General features: G+C 28.6%; 1 protein-coding gene across 1 annotated transcript; it reads left to right on the forward strand.

Annotated features, from left to right (window-relative positions):
• Window positions 1-5,522: 5,522 nt before the first annotated feature.
• Window positions 5,523-13,089, forward strand: LOC121392022 (myotrophin-like; the record flags this gene model as incomplete). Its single annotated transcript, XM_041523429.1, has 5 exons — window positions 5,523-5,615; window positions 9,398-9,496; window positions 10,446-10,544; window positions 11,054-11,152; window positions 12,997-13,089. Coding segments are annotated over 5 exons (483 nt in total), but the record flags the coding sequence as incomplete, so codon positions are not given.
• Between the last annotated feature and the right edge of the window lie 12,473 nt (window positions 13,090-25,562).

The raw sequence follows: 25,562 nt of genomic DNA on the forward strand, positions 1-25,562 counted from the left end.
TGTTCTCATTTTGTTTACTCTATTGTTTTTTTCTGTTTCCACATTTCCATTGGTGTAATTACTTGTGATTTAATTATGTCATTTACAATATAATAGGAGGTAAGTGTGATATAATGTAGTATAATTTGTGAATGTATTGAATTAAATGTTCTCATTTTGTTTATTCTATTGTTTTTTCTATTTCCACATTACCATTGCTGTAATTACTTGTGATTTAATTATGTCATTTACAATATAATAGTCGGTAAGTGTGATATAATGTAGTATAATTTGTGAATGTATCAAATGAAATGTTCTCATTTTGTTTATTCTATTGTTTTTTTCTGTTTCCACATTTCTATTGGTGTGATTACTTGTGATTTAATTATGTCATTTACAATATAAAAGTTGGTAAGTGTAATATAATGTAGTATAATTTGTCAATGTATTGAATTGAATGTTCTCATTTTGTTTATTCTATTGTTTTTTTCTGTTTCCACATTTCCATTGGTGTGATTACTTGTGATTTAATTATGTCATTTACAATATAAAAGTTGGTAAGTGTGATATAATGTAGTATAATTTGTGAATGTATTGAATTGAATGTTCTCATTTTGTTTACTCTATTGTTTTTTTTCTGTTTCCACATTTCCATTGGTGTAATTACTTGTGATTTAATTATGTCATTTACAATATAATAGGAGGTAAGTGTGATATAATGTAGTATAATTTGTGAATGTATTGAATTAAATGTTCTCATTTTGTTTATTCTATTGTTTTTTCTATTTCCACATTTCCATTGCTGTAATTACTTGTGATTTAATTATGTCATTTACAATATAATAGTCGGTAAGTGTGATATAATGTAGTATAATTTGTGAATGTATCAAATGAAATGTTCTCATTTTGTTTATTCTATTGTTTTTTCTATTTCCACATTTCCATTGGTGTAATTACTTGTGATTTAATTATGTCATTTACAATATAATAGGAGGTAAGTGTGATATAATGTAGTATAATTTGTGAATGTATTGAATTAAATGTTCTCATTTTGTTTATTCTATTGTTTTTTCTATTTCCACATTTCCATTGCTGTAATTACTTGTGATTTAATTATGTCATTTACAATATAATAGTCGGTAAGTGTGATATAATGTAGTATAATTTGTGAATGTATCAAATGAAATGTTCTCATTTTGTTTATTCTATTGTTTTTTCTGTTTCCACATTTCTATTGGTGTGATTACTTGTGATTTAATTATGTCATTTACAATATAAAAGTTGGTAAGTGTAATATAATGTAGTATAATTTGTGAATGTATTGAATTGAATGTTCTCATTTTGTTTACTCTATTGTTTTTTCTGTTTCCACATTTCCATTGCTGTAATTACATGTGATTTAATTATTTCATCTACAATACAATAGTTGGTAAGTGTGATAAAATGTAGTATAATTTGTCAATGTATTGTTCTCATTTTGTTTACTCTATTATTTTTTCTGTTTCCACATTTCCATTGGTGTGATTACTTGTGATTTAATTATGTCATTTACAATATAATAGGAGGTAAGTGTGATATGATGTAGTATAATTTGTCAATGTATTGAATTGAATGTTCTCATTTTGTTTACTCTATTATTTTTTCTGTTTCCACATTTCCATTGCTGTAATTACTTGTGATTTAATTATCTCATTTACAATATAATAGTCGGTAAGTGTGATATATTGTAGTATAATTTGTGAATGTATTGAATTGAATGTTCTCATTTTGTTTACTCTATTGTTTTTTCTGTTTCCACATTTCTATTGGTGTGATTACTTGTGATTTAATTATGTCATTTACAATATAATAGTTGGTAAGTGTGATATAATGTAGTATAATTTGTGAATGTATTGAATTGAATGTTCTCATTTTGTTTACTCTATTGGTTTTCTTTTGTTTCTACATTTCCATTGGTGTGATTACTTGTGATTTAATTATGTTATTTACAATACAATAGAAGGTAAGTGTGATATAATGTGATATAATTTGTCAATGTATTGAATTGAATGTTCTCATTTTGTTTACTCTATTGTTTTTTTCTGTTTCCGCATTTCCATTGCTGTAATTACTTGTGATTTATTTATATCATTAACAATATAATAGTCGGTAAGTGTGATATAATGTAGTATAATTTGTCAATGTATTGTATTGAATGTTTTCATTTTGTTTATTCTATTGTTTTTTCTGTTTCCACATTTCCATTGTTGTGATTACTTGTGATTTAATTATGTCATTTACAATATAAAAGTTGGTAAGTGTGATATAATGTAGTATAATTTGTCAATGTATTGAATTGAATGTTCTCATTTTGTTTACTCTATTGTTTTTTTCTGTTTCCACATTTCCATTGGTGTAATTACTTGTGATTTAATTATTTCATTTACAATACAATAGTTGGTAAGTGTGATAAAATGTAGTATAATTTGTCAATATATTGTTCTCATTTTGTTTACTCTATTGTCTTTTCTGTTTCCACATTCCATTGCTGTAATTACTTGTGATTTAATTATGTCATTTACAATATAATAGGAGGTAAGTGTGATATAATGTAGTATAATTTGTCAATGTATTGAATTGAATGTTTTCATTTTGTTTACTCTATTGTTTTTTTGTTTCCACATTTCCATTGTTGTGATTACTTGTGATTTAATTATGTCATTTACAATATAATAGTCGGTAAGTGTGATATAATGTAGTATAATTTGTGAATATATTGAATTGAATGTTCTCATTTTGTTTACTCTATTGTTTTTTCTGTTTCCACATTTCCATTGTTGTGATTACTTGTGATTTATTTATGTCATTTACAATATAATAGGTGGTAAGTGTAATATAATGTAGTATAATTTGTGAATGTATTGAATTGAATGTTCTCATTTTGTTTATTCTATTGTTTTTTCTGTTTCCACATTTCCATTGCCTTAATTACTTGTGATTTAATTATGTCATTTACAATATAATAGTCGGTAAGTGTGATATAATGTAGTATAATTTGTCAATGTATTGAATTGAATGTTCTCATTTTGTTTACTCTTTTGTTTTTTTCTGTTTCCACATTTCCATTGCTGTAATTACTTGTGATTTAATTATGTCATTTACAATATAATAGTCGGTAAGTGTGATATAATGTAGTATAATTTGTCAATAAATTGAATTGAATGTTCTCATTTTGTTTATTCTATTGTTTTTTCTATTTCCACATTTCCATTGGTGTGATTACTTGTGATTTAATTATGTCATTTACTATATAATAGTTGGTAAGTGTGATATAGTGTAGTATAATTTTTCAATGTATTAAATGGAATGTTCTCATTTTGTTTATTCTATTGTTTTTTTTTGTTTTCAAATTTCCATTGCTGTGATTACTTGTGATTCAATTATGTCATTACAATATAATAGTCGGTAAGTGTGATATAATGTAGTATAATTTATGAATGTATTGAATTGAATGTTCTCATTTGTTTACTCTATTGTTTTTTCTATTTCCACATTTCCATTGGTGTGATTACTTGTGATTTAATCATGTCATTTACAATATAATAGTCGGTAAGTGTGATATAATGTAGTATAATTTGTGAATGTATTGAACTGAATGTTCTCATTTTGTTTATTCTATTATTTTTTCTATTTCCACATTTCCATTGGTGTAATTACTTGTGATTTAATTTTGTAATTTATAATATAATAGGAGGTAAGTGTGATATAATGTAGTATAATTTGTGAATGTATTGAATTGAATGTTCTCATTTTGTTTATTCTATTGTTTTTTTCTATTTCCACATTTCCATTGCTGTGATTACTTGTGATTTAATTATGTCATTTACAATATAATAGGAGGTAAGTGTGATATAATGTAGTATAATTTGTGAATGTATTGAATTGAATGTTCTCATTATGTTTAGTCTATTGTTTTTTCTATTTCCATATTTCCATTGCTGTTATTACTTGTGATTTAATTATGTCATTTACTATATAATAGTCGGTAAGTGAGATATATAATGTAGTATAATTTGTCAATGTATTGAATTGAATGTTCTCATTTTGTTTATTCTATTGTTTTTTTCTATTTCCACATTTCCATTGGTGTGATTACTTGTGATTTAATTATGTCATTTACAATATAATAGTTGGTAAGTGTGATATAATGTAGTATAATTTGTGAATGTATTGAATTGAATGTTCTCATTTTGTTTATTCTATTGTTTTTTTCTATTTCCACATTTCCATTGGTGTGATTACTTGTGATTTAATTATGTCATTTACAATATAATAGGAGGTAAGTGTGATATAATGTAGTTTAATTTTTCAATGTATTGAATTGAATGTTCTCATTTTGTTTTCTCTATTGTTTTTTTATTTCCACATTTCCATTGGTGTGATTACTTGTGATTTAATTATTTCATTTACAATATAATAGCGGGTAAGTGTGATATAATGTAGTATAATTGGTCAATGTATTGAATTGAATGTTATCATTTTGTTTATTCTATTGTTTTTTTACTCTATTGTTTTTTTTTGTATAGTTGCAATACTCCATTGAATTTACCATGGATTTAGAATGATAGGAAAACATTTAATAGTACAGTCTATATAGCATCCTCATAGTTCAATGATGTTACAATGTGATTATTTCTTTCAAGTTGCTGTCATTGAGCTTGGAGATTTTATGTAGTAATTTACTAAAAGATTGGTTCATAACAATAGATTAATTCTAACTTGGTATCCATATTATTGTATGGTAATATTGTTGGTTTTGAAAACACTATGGTTGTTTGTAGAGATCTTTATTGCCTCTATGGACATGTCTATTGTTTAATGACTTCAAAGTAGATATTTAATAATTCCTACATTAGTAGCAATGCCAAAATTCAAGTTGTTTTACTTAATTACTATATCATATATTGTTAGTTAGACTGCATGAATCACTGCTACTTATGTAGAGATTGCTACATACCCCTTTGTTTCTATCAAAAATATGAATAACTCCCATATTAGTCTATTGTAATAATTTAAAAGTATTAATACCCTTTGTAGACTGACTATCACATTAGACTCTGAACTCTATATTTATCTCTTAATTTATGTGAAAATGGACAACATTGTATGTAATATAATGTTGTTGTTTATCATTTTGATTTCTCCAAAATAGTTATTTTATTAAAATATTTTACTACTTCAATTATATAATTACTTTGTTTTATGGTTTGACCATCTCTGCATTTTTAATAATATTTATTATAGTTGTAATATAATAGTTGGTAAGTGTGTTACATATTATAGTAAATGTAAAGTAGTTGTGTTTTTTTGAACAGTTTTTTCACTCCATTTTTACATCTCCACTATTTGATGCTGTAATTACTAGTCATTTAAATGTGTCCTATGATATGTTTGGAGGAAATGAATGAAATATTTTGTTCTTTTTAATCTGACATTTTTCAAATTTATGAAATGAGATCATGCATTATTTTAAATGATACTTTTAAACTTTTATTTTACCATAGAACGACAGTTTAATTGAATCTGTTAAGAATGGAGACTTGTCTGGAGTAAAACATGCTCTCTCAAGAGGAGCCAATGTAAATGCTACAGATCTGGTAAGTTAATATCATTTATTATAAAAGATAATATATGTTTTATAAATAAGGCAGTTAGTCTGCAAATGTTTTTAATTATGACCAATACTGTGTTTTTATCTAATATTGACTACAATGGACATATTGTTGACTAGATATATAATGTTGTCTAGGTTTGTAATTTTACTAGTATACTCATGTAATACATAGATAAAAATGTTTGATGTAGATAATGTACAATTATTATATTACATTACTGTTTTCAATATTCATTTTATTTCACCAAACAAAAATAATATATTAACGCCAAACGTTTCAATAGTCAGAGCGACTATCTTCGTCAGTGGCTTAAATAATAAAGTAAAAGTAAAGAAGCTTCTATTTATACTACACGCTAAGGTACAAAGTTCAACAATACAATAAACAATCTTCATTCCTGCACGCGTTGCGTGGGCGGGCTGCTACGTATGCAGTGCTTTGATGTTAGGCATCTTGGCATGTATACATATTACATTACATGTATACATATTATATTACATTGGCATGTATATATATTACATTACATCAGGTTAGTTAATATCATTTATTATATAAGAGAATATGATATAATGTTGTCTAGGTTATTGACTACAATGGATACCATTTGGACAAGTGTTAATGTCTTTTATAGGGAGGTATACTTAACTTTATTGTTATAACAAAATATTGACAACTATATTCAAGCTTAAACAAAGTACTTAAGAAAGAGAAGTTATTGCAAAACCTTTGATTATATAAATTAAGTCTGTGTGGAGTACATTCGACACACCCATTATCTGTTATAAAAGTTAAATTGCCTGTGCTAGTAGTAATTTCTGGATCACAAAAAGTTATTATTGTCCTAAAATGGAACTGTCCACATTTAAGAGGATGAAAGTCCATTGTTGTCAATGAAAAAGGTCATGTTCGATAGTTTTTGTCTCTTGTAGTGAATATATGAAAGTCTGTAAAGTTCCACTGTAAAGTATATTTGTAACTTTGTTCTATAACTATTTAAACAATCAAGAAACAGTTAGTGCCATTGTATTACCTTAAGCAACAAAGAAATTGTACAAGTAGACATTTCTTGAGGCTGACCATGTTACGAAAGCACACTCATTTGGCAAGCATTATATTTGATAACCCAAATTTTGCTGTTAAGTTCATAGGTGGTTTTTTATCTCATTTAAAAAACACACTTTAAAAGCCAGCTTTGTTTGTGTTTAATGTAAAGATTATTAAGGAGCTATATAGTTTATAAGATGTAATAATTACCAGACAAAAATAATGTTAGTTATTGTAGTAATATAATGATAAGAGTCATATGATATGATGATAGTTGATAGGTGAAATGACACGAAGAACTACACATTTTTGTGAGGTACTGGACTGTTTCATAATAAGAGAGGATCTAAATCCTAACAATTTTCTGTTTGTGTGTTGTTTACCAGTTCCTTAGATTATACTGTATATAATTTAAGCAGCTGTCTTTGATGTTTGCTTAAATTAGTGTTAAAGACCTATTCAAAAACTAAATATTTATTAATAATAGATATAGTCATATCCTACATGTACAACATGACTTAGATATAGACAATATACAAGTGTAGTATGTTATATTATGACAATGTTAACATAAGATAGTTTTTATAATATGTTTATAGTATTAGTATATATAGTGTGTTAGTGGTATAATATGAGAGTTAATAGTTTGTTTATTATTACAACAGAGAGGATGGACAGCTCTTCATTATGCAAGTTATGAAGGACATACAGACATTGTTAAATTATTGGTTAATCATGGAGCTAATATTGATGTTGTTACTGAGGTAATTGAGATGATGAGAATGAGTGTGTTTCTGTGTGAATTGATAGTAACTATTATAGAAGAGATAATATAGACACTATATGATAAAGGCTACTGTAACTGACTTTAATAAGTTTATATAGTACACTTTTACTACATTCACAATGAAATAATAGTCCTAAGTACTAGATCCTCTTGTTGAGATTTATGCAAACACAATAAAAATATCAATATATTTTTACTCTATTATAATCAACAATAAATACTTGTGTACTTCCTTTAGGATCGGCAAACAGCTCTACATCTTGCCTCAAAAGAAGGTCATTGGGATATTGTACAGCTACTATTAAACTACAATGCAGATCCCAATATTGTGATGAGGTGAGTGTATATTGTGTGTCTACATGTCACTAGATTTAAATCAGTATTTAATAGATATAGAATGTTATGGGTGTGGCTATTAGAAATGTCATTTGTTGTTTGAATCTTTTTAGTAAAAGATTAACAAGCACAGTTAGTAGTAGCTATTAGTAGGTGTGACCTTACAATAATAGTACATATTCCTGAAAGCATTTTAGTATTCACAAGGGTAACACTGGTATGGTGTGCTGTTTATGTACAAAGGTGTCCATAGCAGTGACAAACATATAATTACCATAACACTCTACAGTAAACCTCAATTAACAGACAATCTGTTTAACAGTAGTACATAGTATAACACATTAATAAGAAAGGACATAATATTACAGATTTCCCATTCTTACTTTGAGAATTGACAATTTCTTTATAATTGGTTTCATATATTTTGAATTGATTTCCAACTTCAATTGGAAGTACATCAACTTATATTAATAAGGCATTATAGATCAATGAAAACACTGTTTTGTTCTATTTATTATTGTTTTTTAACTAGCACATCACTTCACTTATGTATCTGGAATGCTCAGTGTAACCAATTTAACTTAGGATCATGATTTCATCATGTTATAACTCTAGCTTCGCGTGATTTGTAGAAACAAAATGCTCTAGTATCATTATTCACATTAGCTGTAGCATGTTTACAGCTATTTTGTATAAAAATAGATCTTTTATAACTAGAAAGTACAGTTATAGTATATAAGAATCATATTAAATTTTGTGTCTAGGAAGTACAATATCTCATTAAAAGTGTGCAATGACATGAAGCCATAATACTTCTTGAGAATGACCTTATAAGGAAATGTTTATTTATATTGATAATATAGTTATCATATAGGCTGTGGCTGTTTAAGTATATGTTATAAGATTATAAGATCCTATACTTGGTAAAAAAGGAGCAATTCTTGTCCAGATTTACTTAATTAATAAAGTTATTGATGTCTCCTTAATGCAAGAATGTTCTTATTGTTGGACTACAGAGATTATGTAACATTGATGAGTTTTAATTAATATTTTCTCCTCTGCCATTTACCATATTTAATTCACAGCCAATAAAACCAGCTATATACCATTGTGTAATTAACTACTCAGATTTCTTCAATTAAGGTGATTGAATAATTCATTATACCTCGGGGGAGTTTGAATATTAAATGTCATTTCAAGCACTGCAGTTGTGGTGACTGACTGCTCATAAGCTTCATAAATATATTGGACTGTAATCTTTTGGATATAGTACAACATTCAAACTATGTTTTAGCTTTAAGAAAAATTATGAACTAAATGGATAAGCTTAATGTTGTAGCAAAAGGTTTGTGTTAAATGTTATGTTAAGTGAGTTGATTGCATTTCAGTTGTTTTTTTTTGTTATCAAAAGAGAAACAATAAGTTATTAAATATCTAGAAACCAAACCTTATTAAATAAATGACAATTTTTATATGATAGAAGCTATTAGTAAAACATCGTGATAATGTTTATAATGTATAGATAAAAAACTGTGTAAATTATTTATGAATGTTGAGGTATCCTTTACTTAGTAAGCATTCTTTTGATTTCTAATAGAGAGGATGGGCAGCTCTTCATTATGCAAGTTCTAAAGGAAATAGAGATATCGTTGAAGTATTAGTCAACCGTAATGCTGATATGAATGTTGTTATTAAGGTAATTGATATGATGAGAATGAATTGAAATGTTCAGGTGTGTGAATAGATAGTAAGTTTTAGTGAAGACATAAGATAAATATTATAACGATAAACAAGTACTGTGTCTGATGTTGTGTCACAATAGCTACAAAAGATTATTAAAGTTTATTTTTATGCAAAAGCTTGTGTTTTTACTTAAGATATATGTTTTTATAAGTATTATTTGGAACACTTTTAAGAATAAAAGTAATTTTATACAGAGCTAGTAAGTAGTATGTGTTTAATATATTGTAATTATATGTGTTTAATATATTGTGATCTGAATGTGTTCTCTACAATATTATAGCGGGTAAGTGTGATATATTATAATGTAAATTCTAAGTGTATGAATGCAATTTTTCATTTGTGTCACTCTGTTGTTTTTTGTTACCACATTTATTATGCTGTCATTACTTGTCCATCTGAACGTGTTCTTTACAATATATAGTTGGTAAGTGTGATATATTGTAACGTAAATTCTAAGTGTATTGTAAGCAATTTTTTCATTTTGTTCACTCTAATGTTTTTTTGTTACCACATTTATGATGCTGTCATTACTTGTGATCTGAATGTGTTCTTTACAATATTATAGCGGGTAAGTGTGATATATTGTAATATAAATTCTAAGTGTATTGAATACAATTTTGTCATTTTGTTCACTCTATTGTTTTTTGTTGCCACATTTATGATGCTGTCTTTACTTGTTATCTAAAATACTTTTTGTTATTTTAACATGTCATTTAAGAATATGCTGATGTTTATGTAAAATATGTCATTTTTGTAATGACTACATTTATTATGTACTTAACAATATTATTTGTATTGATGACATTATTGTAAGAGTTATTGAGAGTTTTTTTAAACATAAGAGTAATTGTTGTGACTGTTCTCTTGGTTCATATAATGTGATTATTATAATATATATTTAGGAAGGATGTACCCCAGTCATGTTAGCAGCAAAGAATGGACATAAAGATGTTTTTTTTATTTTAACAGAGAAAGGAGCTAATCTGAACCTTGTTGACAAAGTAAGTGTTCATTTAAATATGTTATATTAGAAAAGCTATATAAATGAAGATATAATGTAAATCCTTTTCTATAAAGACAGCCATTAGTTGTTTTACTAATATAATGAATTTTGAAATATTGTCTTTTTAAAATATGTCCAATATTTTGAGATTTTAGTCATGTTTTGTAGAAATGCTCAAACATTTAATTATCATTATTTATTTATGAAATGATTATTTTTCTATCTTAGTGAAGTAAGAAGTTCACTCTTTAAAAGCCAGCCTTGTTTGTTTTTATTATGCAAACTGCTAATAATTTCTCAGATACAATAATTGTCAGACAGAGATAATGTTGGTTATTATAGTAGATTTATTAATAATATAATATGATAGTCATATGTAAGTACTGACTGACATGATGATATTTAGTAAACTAGCAATGTAAAGAGAAGTTGTGTGTATTTGTACTGTTATTGTAAAATGTTAGTAGTGTAATTTTCCAATTGATAGTTTGTGTGTATTTCTAATAGAGTGGATGGGCAGCTCTTCATTATGCAAGTTCTAAAGGAAATAGAGATATTGTTGAAGTATTAGTCAACCATAATGCTGATATGAATGTTGTTATTAAGGTAATTGATATGATGAGAATGAATTGAAATGTTCAAGGTGTGTGAATAGATAGCAAGTTTTAGTGAAGACATAAGATAAATATAACGATAACAAGTACTGTGTCTGATGTTGTGTCACAATAGCTACAAAAGATTATTAAAGTTATTTTTATGCAAAAGCTTGTGTTTTTTACTTAAGATATATGTTTTTTATAAGTGTTATTTGGAACACTTTTAAGAATAAGTAATTTTATACAGAGCTAGTAAGTAGTATGTGTTTAATATATTGTAATGTAAATTGTAAGTGTATTGAATGTAATTTTGTGATTTTGTTTACTCTACTGTTTTTTGTTACAACATTTATCATGCTGTCATTATTCTCATCTGAATGTATTCTTTATAATATAATAGTCGGTAAGTGTGATATATTGTAATGTAATTCTAAGTATATTGTAAGCAATTTTTTCATTTTGTTCACTCTATTGTTTTTTGTTACCACATTTATGGTGCTGTCATTACTTTTTAACTGAATGTGTCCTTTACAATATAATAGGAGGTAAGTGTGATATATTGTAATATAAATTCTAAGTTTATTGTAAGTAATTTTTTCATTTTGTTCACTCTATTGTTTTTTGTTATCACATTTATTTATGATGCTGTCATTACTTGTGATCTGAATGTGTTCTCTACAATATAATAGTTGGTAAGTGCGATATATTGTAATGTAAATTCTAAGTTTATTGTAAGTAATTTTTTCATTTTGTTCACTCTATTGTTTTTTGTTACCACATTTATGATGCTGTCATTACTTGTCCATCTAAATGTGTTCTTACAATATAATAGTTGGTAAGTGTGATATATTATAATGAAATTCTAAGTGTATTGAATGCAATTTTGTCATTTTGTTCACTCTGTTGTTTTTTGTTACCACATTTATTATGCTGTCATTACTTGTCCCATCTGAATGTGTTCTTTACATATTATAGTGGGTAAGTGTGATATATTGTAGTGTAAATTCTAGAATTAATGTGTTGTAAACAATTTTTTCATTTTGTTCACTCTTGTTTATTGTAGCCACATTATGATGCTTTCATTACTAGTTATCTAAATACTTGTTTATTTTTAACATGTCATTTAAGAATTGCTGATGTTTATGTAAAATATGTCATTTTTGTAATGACTACATTTATTTATGTACTTAACAATATTATTTGTATTGATGACATTATTGTAAGATTTATTGAGAGTTTTTTAAACATAAGAGTAATTGTTTGTGACTGATACTTTGTTTAACTAGATTTAAAGGTTTGTAAATGTATAACATTAGTAGTGTACTTATGTAATAGATATATCTATACAATAGTATAAGTATATAATGTACAATGTTCTCTTGGTTCATATATTAATGTGGTTATTATAATATATTTTTGGTTGTTATGATCACAGACTATTGTGAAGTCAAAATTTATGTTTGTAATGTTTTTTCTTATGTGACCTTTACTATTTAGGACACTTTGCTTTTGGAATCTTCAAGAGAAGATGGGAAGGCATTAGAGATGCCCCCATCAAGGGAGCTAATGTTAACATTGGAAACAATGTATGTCACTTGTAACATGTACTAGTTATGAGCAATAATAAAAGAGCTATAATATGATATAAACAAGGCCAAAAGTCGTAAACCCAGGGTTTGTTTTGTCATGGCATACTGTATGTGTAAATACAGTGCATTGCTGATTGGATTATAATTGTTTGTAGTATAACACTATAGAAATATCACAGCCTTGTACTTGATAAAGTGTGGTTTGCTTACACTTTTAACTGCCTAGTATCAGCAAATTTTATTTTGTCATTTTACATACGTATAGGATGGACAAACTGCTTTATACATAGCATCTGAGAAAGGCTACAATGAATGCGTTCAGCTTCTTCTCAGTGCTAATCCTTACATTGCTGACCAGGTAAGTTGTAAATATCATTTCATTGTTTATTCACCAATCAATATTGCTATATAACATATGCTATGTCCTAAAATGTTTAAACCATATTAATCTAACTAAATTATCATATAAAGCAACTACACAAGTAGTGAGTTTAATTTAATTATTTAGTTTTTAAGAAATAGATCCAATAAAAATGTATGGTTAGAAAAATTAGTGAATCTGGTCAAAATTGGCCACATCAAAATTAACCCATGTAAATATTTCACTATTATAGTAAATATAAATATTGTCCTAACAAAATGTCAATGTAGTTTGTTCTAATTGATAATATTAATAATAAGAGAGTTATAGACTTTTATAACAAAACTTCAATAATTACTACACTAATTACATGTATTCATACATACAACCATATTAATATACATACAACCCTAATCTATTCTGCGAAGATTAGTTCTGTGTAATTCATATTTGCTTTGTTTGTAAAATAAGAACTGACATAAACTGTGAATTATCTCACATGTATATGTAGACATAGATAAGCCTAAGCAAATGGAATTTACTGATTAATTGATTTGTAAGAATCATCTTTATTTAAATGTATATTTATCACTGAATGGGGACATTAATGTAGATTATGAATTGATGACATTGTCATCTGGTATATCATTTTAAAAGTCTCATTTAATTATCTCAAAAATCTATGACTAAGTTTATTTACTATGTTATAATGTCAATATTGTAGAACTATTGCTATTCTATATTTTACTTAAATGGTAATCTCTACTTCATATTGCTGCTCTCAAGGCTCCATTGATTGTTATCACAATTTCTCTTATCCTCTGGGAAATTTGATCCAATGTCTAGAACAACAATGGACAAGCCCCAATGGAACTTGTTCCTCATCACATTGGCAATCGTTTGAGATTTTAAATTGTTTCTACCATTTCAACAGTGTCGAGCTGACTTTCTTGTTGAACCTTACAGCATATTGTTCTGTGGCAAAACTGGTTCTGGGAAAGTACTCTTGCTTCAATTATCATGGAACAAGCTAACAAACAGCCAATCACAATTTTGATATGTCCAAATGTGTCACAGTAGAACTATAACAGCTGGTATTGATGCACATGTGTTCACAAGTCACAAAGTAGGAATGTCATCATTCTATGATTTCGCTGGTCATAAGAATATTATAGCAAGTCATGTTGCTGTACTTGAAAATGCTAATGATAGGTCATTATTATATTAATATGGACACACCCACACATTATTGTTAATTTCAACTATATTATAGGACATGTGTTGAGAGTTGAGAATGACTGTGGTTTTAGTGGAATTTCAATTATGACAACACCATCAACCTAACTTGGGTATGGTGCAAATTTTTTGAAATCATACTGAGCCTTTTCATTGTTCTTTGCAGCTGTCCTCTTCTTAAATTTATTATTAAGATATTTTCAACCATTTTCTAAATGTTTTTGCTGAAACTAGAAATTGCTAGTATGAGGATTTATGTACTGATATCTAAATTAATGCATATTGTCAGAGACAGTGTGTATACAAAGAGCTCCATTCACTTTTTTGTACATTTTACTTGCTATCTCTTATTATGTGTTTGATAAGGTTTAGCTTTTTTTTTTTAGCATTTGTATTAATAGATATTAAAGGAGTTTAAATATTGTGGATTTCTCCTTGGTGCCTGTACTAAAATACAAGACAAATAGTGGCTATGAAGTACTCTGGACTATTTATTAACAAATATTATATATTTTAAGTCTTTATGATAAACTGGTCTATTGTTTGGATCCATATGGTATATATCAATGCAGCATATAAACTATTGGGACACATATTTATATGTTATATGGCCATTGGTATCATTTTATACTGCGTACTCTAAAGAGTACTCGCCATGATAAGTATGTTTGGTTTCAAAGTTGGCTGAAATTAGTATCTTCATTGCTATTATAATTTAATTAGTCTTGTTAAAATGAAATTGGTATAAATCTATTGAAGTATAGTCATAAGCAAGGTCTTGGTTCATTAAGGATATTGATAGCGCTACTAGGCTTTGTAAAAGTACAACAGTCTTTATACTACTGCTTGATTGACAATGTAATAGAATTGTAGCACAAGAACTCATTTAACTTAATACAAGAGTCCTTACATCATTAATAAATGTCCATGGCCATGACTTCTCTAATGATTACCATTCAAAAACCCTTAAATATTATAGCTTTAAAATGATATTATGTATAACATGAAAGTATATTACAATGTAAGAATATAACATTATAATGTCTAAGTGTATTAAATTCAATTTTTTAAATGTATTAAGATTGTCATTTTATTTACTCTATTGTTTTTTCTGTTTCCATATTTACATGCTGTGATCACGTGTCATCTGAATGTGTCCCTTTACAAGATAATAGTGTAAAGTATGATATATGTAGTATAATTTTTAAATGTATTGATTTTAATGTGGTTATTTTATTTTACTTTATTATTTTATGTTAATAAGCCATATTGCTGTTATGTCCATGACTGACAGTAAAGTTCCTTGTTTGAATGGAGATAGACAAAGTTCAGAACAAGGTATAATGTGTACTTTATGTACTAGACAGTAGTTGTATTCATTGGGATGTATATATGTGGACTTTATGTATTGAACAGTGGGTTTATTCATTGGGAGTGTATAATGTGTACTTTATGTACTGGACAGTGGTTGTATTCATTGGGAGCGTATAATGGTGTACTTTATGTTACTGGACAGTGGTTGTATTCATTGAGAGTTATTATAAGTATCAAACAATTGACTGTCCTCATGTTTACCAGTATAGTTATTATATATAGTTATTATATTCAAACAATGTGGTATTGTCCTTATAGTCAATAGTACAGTTGTTTTAATAATAAAGTACAACTAGTGAGGAGAGAGACTCAAATAATGACACAGTACCACACAGTCGGGCAGTCCTTGAATTTATTATAGTAATTTGAATTAATAGAATAACCTACAAGGCATTAACTGGCTACAGTTTAAAACAGACAAGGGTTAGGTTCATATCTTTAGTAAGTGCTAAGTTAGCCAGTCAATTGTCCCCTCTATTGTTGTTTTTTTAAGGTTTGGTGGTTTGATGTATGAACAATTTCTTGTTCTCTAAACACCATATTTGGACAGAGCAGAAGTCTGTTGTCAACTATTCTGTTATCTATGTTAGTTTTAAGTCAATGTTTTTATTTTTTTTACAGAAATATTTTACTTCAAATATGCCATTTATGGAGAAAGCAAAATTTTTCAAAGTCAAAGAGACACCAAAAGATCTCCACAAAAATGACTGGATGTATTTTTATGATAACATGGGTGCAATCAATTTTACCTGTATTTATTTGTTGGAGGAAGAGTAAAGTGAGAGAAAAAATAGTTTGGTGGTAGCAAAGTTGAAAGAAAAGAAGTTGTAGTTTTTGACTTTTTACATCAGAAGAAGGCCACTGCTGTCTATACTTCATGAATTTCATGAAAATTTCATTCTTTGTTGAAAAATCGTGTGCTTTCAAATATGGAACATTTTGTCTTTAATTTGTGATCAAATGTCTTCATCATATTTTATTGCTGATGTCTGCACCATATTGTCAACTAATTGACAAAGATAAATCAGTGTTTTTGACAAGTCATGTGATCCTGTGATGATTGTATTCAAGTCTAACACAGTACCTCAAAGTTAGTTTACCCAATTATTATAGGGTTAATTATTAATTATCCAGATCTTTTGTCATGGAACCCAGTTGTTGTACATTTTGTTGTGTATGATTTTGTAGCGTTATATGTTACTATGACCTTTCTTGTCTCCAGGAACACATTCATGATGATGATCTTTTTTCGGGGTTTTGCATTGAAGGACTGAAGGCAAGACAATACATTGCTCATTACCAAGTGGATAAGATACCCTTCCTTTTTATGAATGACTGATGACAATAAAGTCTTGACAAAGTGAGAATACTCCTATAGGGCAATTATTTAACTATTTTAAACTATTTAAATAGGACATGACTACAATTGGTGCTCTTATTGACTTGTCAGATGGACCACTTGGGTCAGGTAATGACCATAAGATATTAATGGGTTGAGCTGCGATATTAAAATAATTTGTACACTAATGTGTTATATTAAGAATATTTTATTACTGACCATGTGACTTATAGCCAATCAGATGGCTTGGAAGTAGTTAGCTGATGCTTTGAACACTACATAGTTTACTTAATGAAATGATTTGACCAGGTGAGGTTTGGACCTCTTTATTGTGTGTCACACCTACCTTGTAATGTTAGTCTTTAAAACATATTATATAGGTCGATAGTATAGAGTGTCACTTTCTATCAGGATTTACAAGTTTGGTGATTCCAAAATCTCGAGAGAATCACAGCCCATCAAAAGGAGTGTCCACAATGATTGATCATGTCCCTCATGAATAATTAACGATTTGACATTTTCTACCACAATTTGCAGCGGCATATTAACACGCCTTACTACTCAAGATATTGACCTGTTTACTGCATAACCTCTTACCTTAACCCAAAGTCCTTTATCTCACTTCTAATGAGTAACTTATTGTTATTTAAATGTAATACTTAATAACTTGTAAACTAATACTTATAAACAGTCATTTTAATTGATATCAATATGTTTTGTTTAGGTGACAGTCATCTTACTAACCTAGAGTATGTTTCTAAGGATAGTGATGTTCAGTGGTATAACATTGTGAAGTCTTGAGTGTTCCATATGCTATGGTTATGTGCTATCGCAGGGATAACCACTCTGAAATCAAGCTTGGTCTTATTGATGTGTTAATCCATGGATAAAAAGTAAACTTTAATTAATAAAACAGTCATGTGATGTCATATGGTTTGTTTACGGTGACAACCACTGTCAAATTGAGCCTGCTTTTAGAGATGATTCATTCAAATGGATCATAAATGAAGATAATGAAGGAAATGAGAGTGTTTTGATTGATGAGGCTCTTAATATGATAAAAGAAAACTACCTTTCTAATGCAAACTAAGTTGTCCTCTTGAAGTGACACAAATTGTACTTTTTGCTGTGTTAGTATTCTACAATAGATATATAGTTAGTTAGGAACTAGTATTTGCATATGTTGTTAACAATAGCTAATATTATGTACTCTTAATATTGTGTGTATCCCCTATTAGTTATTTGACTAAACATTTAGTTGTGACTTATAATGTCATTTTTTCTCCATTATTGTTTTTGATTAACTTCTGGAAAGACATTGATATTTTCATGTCACAACACATGTCATTAGATATATCTGTGAGGGCTGTGAAAAAAATCAATTAGGGAGGTGTGGACTGTATTACTGATAGAGGACCACACAATTCAGGAAACCTAAACTTAATATATTATCTCTTTCTGGAGGGAGAGAGAGAGCTCCATATGTCCACTGGTTTAATTTTATCTTATGTAATTGTGTTATTTACTGTTATTATTGACAACTACATAATATTATATAGCACATAATAAAGAGTCATCTCACTTCATCACTAGTGCCCACTTACCACAACCTACCTCTCTAGAGCTTTAAATATTAAAACATGCATCTACTGTAGTCCAGATGATTTAGGAGATTGATTATGTTATACTTTCCAAGCAACAACTGGCAATGTGTACTGATCAGGTAATAATTATGAAATGTTATTATTCTATAGTTATCAATGAGTCAGTAAAATACCATAGTTATATATAGTGACAGTACTAAAGTGTACATACTACAGTGTACTGTCCATATGTCAGTGATGAATGTAAGTAGCCTAGTAGTTATATATAGTAACATACTACAATGTACTGTCATATGTCAGTGACGATTTAAGTACCATCAGTTATATTAGTAAACAGTACTACAGTTGTACTGTCATATGGTCCATGACGATGTAAGTACCATCAGTTATATATAGTGACAGTACTACAGTGTATGTCAGATGTCATGACTATGTAAGTACCATAACAGTTATATATAGTACCAATACTACAGTGTACTGTCATATGTCATTGACGATGTAAGACCATCAGTTATATATAGTGACAGTACTACATTGTACTGTGTCATATTCAGTGCTGATGTAAGTACCATCAGTTATATATAGTAACAGTATATAACAGGTTTACTGTACTAATGTGGTCAGTGACGTATAAAGTAGGCCATCAGTCATATGCTAGTAACAATACACAGTGTACTGTCATATGACAGTGACAATATAAGTACCATCAGTCATAGTATAGTAACCAATACTACAGTGGGTACTGTGCATATGACAGGTGACAGTATAAGTACCATCAGTTTACAGAGTAACAATACTACAGTGTACTGTATATGTCAGTGATGATGTAGTACCATCGTCATATATAGTGAACAATACGACAGTTGTACTGTCCATATGTCAGTGACAATATAAGTATACCATCAGTTATATATAGTAACAATTACCTACAGTGTACTGTCATATTCAGTGATGATTTAAGTACCATCAGTCAATATAGTAACCAATACTACAGTGTAACGTCATATTGTCCAGTGACAATAAAGTACCATCAGTTATATATAGTAACAATACTACGTGTACTGTCATATGTCAGTGATACAATGTAAGTACCACAGTGCCATATATAGTAACAATACTACAGTGTACTGTCATATGTCAGTGACAAATATAAGTACCATCAGTTATATATAGTAACAATACTACAGTGTACTGTCATATGTCAGTGATGATTTAAGTACTATCAGTCATATATAGTAACATTACACAGTGTGTACTGTCATAGGTCAGTGACAATATAAGTACCATCAGTTGATATATAGTAAGTTGTTTACAGCATAACATGAATAATTATTATTAGTAATTGTCTCATTTGTTTTCTGTGTATCCATTATTAACAGTCATGAATACAATTAACCTCTACAGAATTCTTACAATCCTTATCATTGAATGCAAAAATATATATTGAAACGAACAGTGAGAGCACTATAGTTTTATATAATTTCGAAGCGTTTAAAATAATAATATTGGATTTATCAGTTGACTCAAAATAGATCTTTATAAATCAAGTCTTATCCAACCTGTTATCAATTATATTATGATGATATATTATAAAAAAGCACTATGGAGTTAGAATTAATTAATAATAAAAGAGTTTATGTCAATATGTTAAAATATATTATCCTTAAGATCTTGTCTTGTATCTCTACCCACTAATCAGTCGCAAGTACAATATGTTTTTAATAGTCACTCTAATACAGTAGACATAGATCTATTATTATACTTAATCATTATAGATATTAAGTACAGATCTATAACATCAGTGTAATGTCATGTCAATGTCATGAGTTACAATGTTACAGTGTTGAAAAAAGTTGCTTACAAATTATCTGGGCAGTCAAATGCCTATTTGTACAGACAGGATGTTTAAATTGTTGACTGTTTATAAGACACTATCTTACTGGACACCTTGAAGAATCACAATCCTCGACTTACATGCATGTCGTCCAGGAACTAATAATGTGGTTGTCGATTCTCTCTCTGAGGAACGTCCTACGTTCAAGGGGGAAGGAGTGTACCAAGAACCAAGCCTATTAGTCTATTGTGTGTACAATTTTAACATGTATCATTGTTATCATTATCATTGATGATTATATAATGTTTGTTTTATGAGTGATCCCTGTAACTAGTGTTTATGTTCCTCGAAAGAAGGTAAAAACTGTAATAGACAACTTTGCTTGTGACAGTAATTTATAATGTAATAGTTTGTAAAGTGTAGAAACTAAGTAGAGCGTCAGTTAACTGTAATACAGGGTACTGTCATATGTCAGTGTATGATGTGTAAGTACATATCAGTTATATATAGTAACTGTACTACAGTGTATCTGTCATATGGCAGTGATGATGTAAGTAGCGTCAGTTATATATATAACGGTGGTACATTGGACAGTTGTATGGCAGTGAGATGTAATTACCATCAGTTATATATTTTAACTTTTAAAACAAATTAACTTTTAAAAATTAATAATAACATAATGATGAATCATTGTCTCAAAATAGGATTTGTGTTAATCATTATTTATCAACCTGTTTATACAATTACTTTACAACTGATATAATTAAATGAGAGTTTCAATGAAGTTGAGAATTAATTAATAACTAAAAGAGTTTACTCGCAGGTAGGTTAATATATGAAATGTGATAGATATCCTTTATACTTATCTTGTGTATCTCTATCCACTAATCCTGTCCAACTACAATATGTTTTAGTGGTCATTAATACAACAGTTATTAGTCTATCATTAATACTTTAATTAATTACTATACGATATCAAATACTTCTATAATATCAAGTTATTCATGTAATCAATGTGGTAATGAGGGTAAGTATTAGTACAATTGTTAGATATCTTAGAATATTATCTATACTATGTTGGTTTTTGAACTTTGTAAGACTGAAAAATGATTCATTATATGGGAGATTCTACACATAAATGTATATGGAGTGTCTGTCCCTAAAAATTCCAGTCACTTTATGAATACTTGTCATAACTAAAAGAATGAGTGAAATCCAATGATATCAGAAAATTAATTTTTAAGTAACGCAAAATAGCAAAGTTATGACAAAATCAATCTGCAAATTATGTATTCCAATGATACAATGAACGTATGATCATCATCATGTTAATGTGCCATCAAAACATTATATCATAAACGATATACTACATACAGTCCCTACAGTCTTTTGTCATAAGTACAGATATATTATTAACCCTTAGGTCTGTTGTCTTAGGTTGTTTTAAATTGCAAACATTTATTTATATCCTTTGACAATTATCAGTAATACACTAATTTTGGAACTGTTGAAATGTATTGATTGCAGAGGTAGACTAACACGGGAAGAGTTATTTGAGTTATATTTGTACCTTGTAAGTTGAAACTGAACACAAGAACAAAGGTCATATATTAAATAGAAATGGACTTTAATATAGTTCAATTTCACATTTCATGTAAAGTGTTCTCTCGGTGATTATGGTTACTGTAACTATAGTAACACTAGAGAAAACATTATTGGTACATTTGTATGCAGATATATATAATATTTAATATTACTGACTACTAAATCATATATGTATGGATTAATAAACTTATAATATCAGATTACAACTGTGTCTCTCTTTTCTCACCAAAATTGCACACAGGTAGTTATGGAGTACATCACATGCTCTATATCTACTGATAATGGGGTCTTGTGTATATCATGTACATTTATGATAGGGTCTGACAAAGAAGGGTTTGAAATAGTGGTACTATGATTTACAAGTTTAATAATGTTACTATATACTTTGTAATGGCATTGTAATATTATTGTAATGTCATTGTAACCAATTCTGTCATATATAGTCACTTGATGTAAGAGTATAATCATTAAGTATTCATCTATATTCTCTGACTTGTCAAAGGACAATGCCTTCTGCACCAACTATATTACTTCCTGTGTGTATCACATCAAACCCCACCCACCTTCACTAGAGCTCTCCTCGCTAATAGTACTTGTATACAGCTCTGTAGTATCGAAATGGTTGTGGTTAGTTAACACAATCTGTTATTTTACCAAAAAAGGACATCTTTGCTCTACTGTACTGGAATATCTGTATACCAGAAATATAATGTGCGTAGATATACACATAATGTAGCGATTTTTATACTACAAATATTTATCCATCAGTTACCAAACCCACTAATACATCTACTACTACGGACTACTACTCGTAGTGACATTACAGGTGTCATAGTGCCAACACAGTCTGAACAATGTGAATTATTATATGTTGTGTGCCATTTTATTAGTTGTTTGTTATTATGAACATAACTATTAATATAGTAATTACTTTATAAAACTGATTATTTCATTACTGTCATTTATAGACTACTTTATCAATATAAGTATAAATTGAATTCATCATAGAACACAAGTATTACAATATGTGATAGATACAAGGACGCTTAATGATTGATATGTTTTATTAATTGTTTTTACTGGTAGTAGTGTTGTGGGTTTAATACCTCATTAATGTTTCAAGGCACAAAACAATAAATAAAAAAATGTTGTACAACATTAGCTATTGATTTTTAAGGAATATTTTATCAAGGGACATTATTTTGATAATACATTCTCCTATGGAGACAATGTTTTAATGTGTGTTAATATTTATTACTTTTGTTGTGTAACGCTATGTGTTGAGTCTAATCATATAGATAGATAGGTGATGTAACATAATTTACATATATATCATAGAATGAATATCCTTAGCTAAATCAAAGTCTCTGTTGGCATGAACATCCTCACACTAATCGAGAGTGCTCTGCTGTGACCATTACCTTTACACAAGAGAACAAAGTGACATTGTTCATTTTTAAAGTTATAAGTTGGGATAACATTTTCATAGACAGAATGGTACTGAATTACTTAGTATGAAATCTACGTACCACTATATTATATCATCAGTCATCCATGGCGACCATCAACATCAATGATTAATTTTTCTGAATGTATACATTAATAACAAGTCTGAATGATTTAAGCTATAGGAATTAATTGCTAAGATCATATGTAAATAGTTTTATAGTCATTCTTTCTCCTTGTTCTTTTTAGTTAACAGAGAACAGACTACCAGTACTGTCAGACCAGACCTTGCTGAATATGATTAATCATCTAATAATATCCTATCAGATGTGGTTACTGATAGATACTTTATTTCGTCACACTAAACACATCATCATTAGATGACAACACAATCAAAAGATCCTGTTCCAGTTATTGGTGATTTCATCATGAAAGAAGAAGCTTTATAGAACCTTATACATAATATTTATACCTTTGTCTCAGAGACTACTTCCTAGTCTCTAATTTCTCGGAAATTATTTTGTCTGTGTATTTGTACAATTTGTTTATTAGTTATTATGTCAACTAAAATATGGTTCATCCTCACTTATGAGGCCTACTATTTGTAGCAAGAAGAGTTTATCATAATGACTTTGTAGATGACCACTTCTATAATGTCACTATATGAGAATGAACTATGATGATGACATGACATGACTGGGCTGTGGAACCAGTAACATTAACAATAGCATATTTCATTGATACAAAGGAAAAGTATTGAAAAAGTTATTATAGTCAATTTATTGATTAATTGATAATTTTTATATTGTTATGATATTTAATTATATAATAACTCTTTTTCAATATCATCAGCCAGCTAATCACTCAAACCAAAGCAATCTTTTATTTGATTTGTCAACTAACAGTAGATCATTTACAACATGGAATATATCTCATCTAATAAACAGTGATATAATTTAGCCATCTATCAACATTTGTACTGTAGCATCCACTCCTGTTACTTCAGTAAATTAAATGTGGGGCGGTACGCGTGGCGTTACATAATATCATAGTTTAACTTTTTTCTATATAATTTCTATATCTTTCTTGTTTCAATCATCATCCTTTGACTATACATTATATCATAGTCTTCAACTTCGATAAAAAATTTAAAACAATTGCACGTATCAATCCAGAGGTTACGGGAGTAAACCGTTACAGAACATAATTTTTCTAAAAAATTTTTATAGGTAGAGATGATAGAAAACATACCATGCTATTACACTTATATGAGATCTATAATCCTATAAAATCCTTTTTTGAATTACTGCTATATTTTTTGAGATACCACAATCAGAGTCAAATCTTTGAAAGCTTTCGGAAAACCGAACCCTATGTTTAAAAATATGGCTTCATATAGATTACTCGTACACATGTTGGGTAGTTGTTTTTCAAGATTTCTTTAACCTGTGCTTTAGTATTAGAGCTGAGATAAATGTACCTTAGTACTATGAGTATGTTATTTATCTTGGAACAGCACACCATGTTAATAACAGTGAAATCTTTTTGGCAATATGGCTTAAGTTTCGAATGTCAAACCAACCACAAATATGTTGTGACGAGTGTGTTATGAATGTTATGAATGTAGTATAATATTATTATAATAAAATTATTTGGCTTCTAATGACTTCCACCGTACCCGCTACCTTAACTAGTTTTTGTCTACATCTGTGTTAATTGAAAGTTACTCTGATGTACATTAAAAATCATTATATCCCCAGACCCAAACCGGGAACACGTCGCTTCGCTGCTCCATTCTAAGAGGACAGTTCGCGGGTGCTCGCTTCACTTCATAGAGCGATGGAAAAGTAGAATAATCAATTGGAATTGTAATGTCCGACATTAAAATTCCAATTGAGTATTCCCGCCTCGGTGATCGTAATTAGGGGGAAGCATGCGCACAATCACATGGGGATTATCTGCCCCACGTCAAATGATAAGAGGCTGGTGTGCATTTTAGCATGCTTACAGCGGTCTGTTGAAAGTCTAGCAG

This window comes from Gigantopelta aegis, unplaced genomic scaffold, assembly GCF_016097555.1.
Source record: "Gigantopelta aegis isolate Gae_Host unplaced genomic scaffold, Gae_host_genome ctg3273_pilon_pilon, whole genome shotgun sequence".
In the NCBI taxonomy this organism is placed as follows: domain Eukaryota; kingdom Metazoa; phylum Mollusca; class Gastropoda; order Neomphalida; family Peltospiridae; genus Gigantopelta; species Gigantopelta aegis.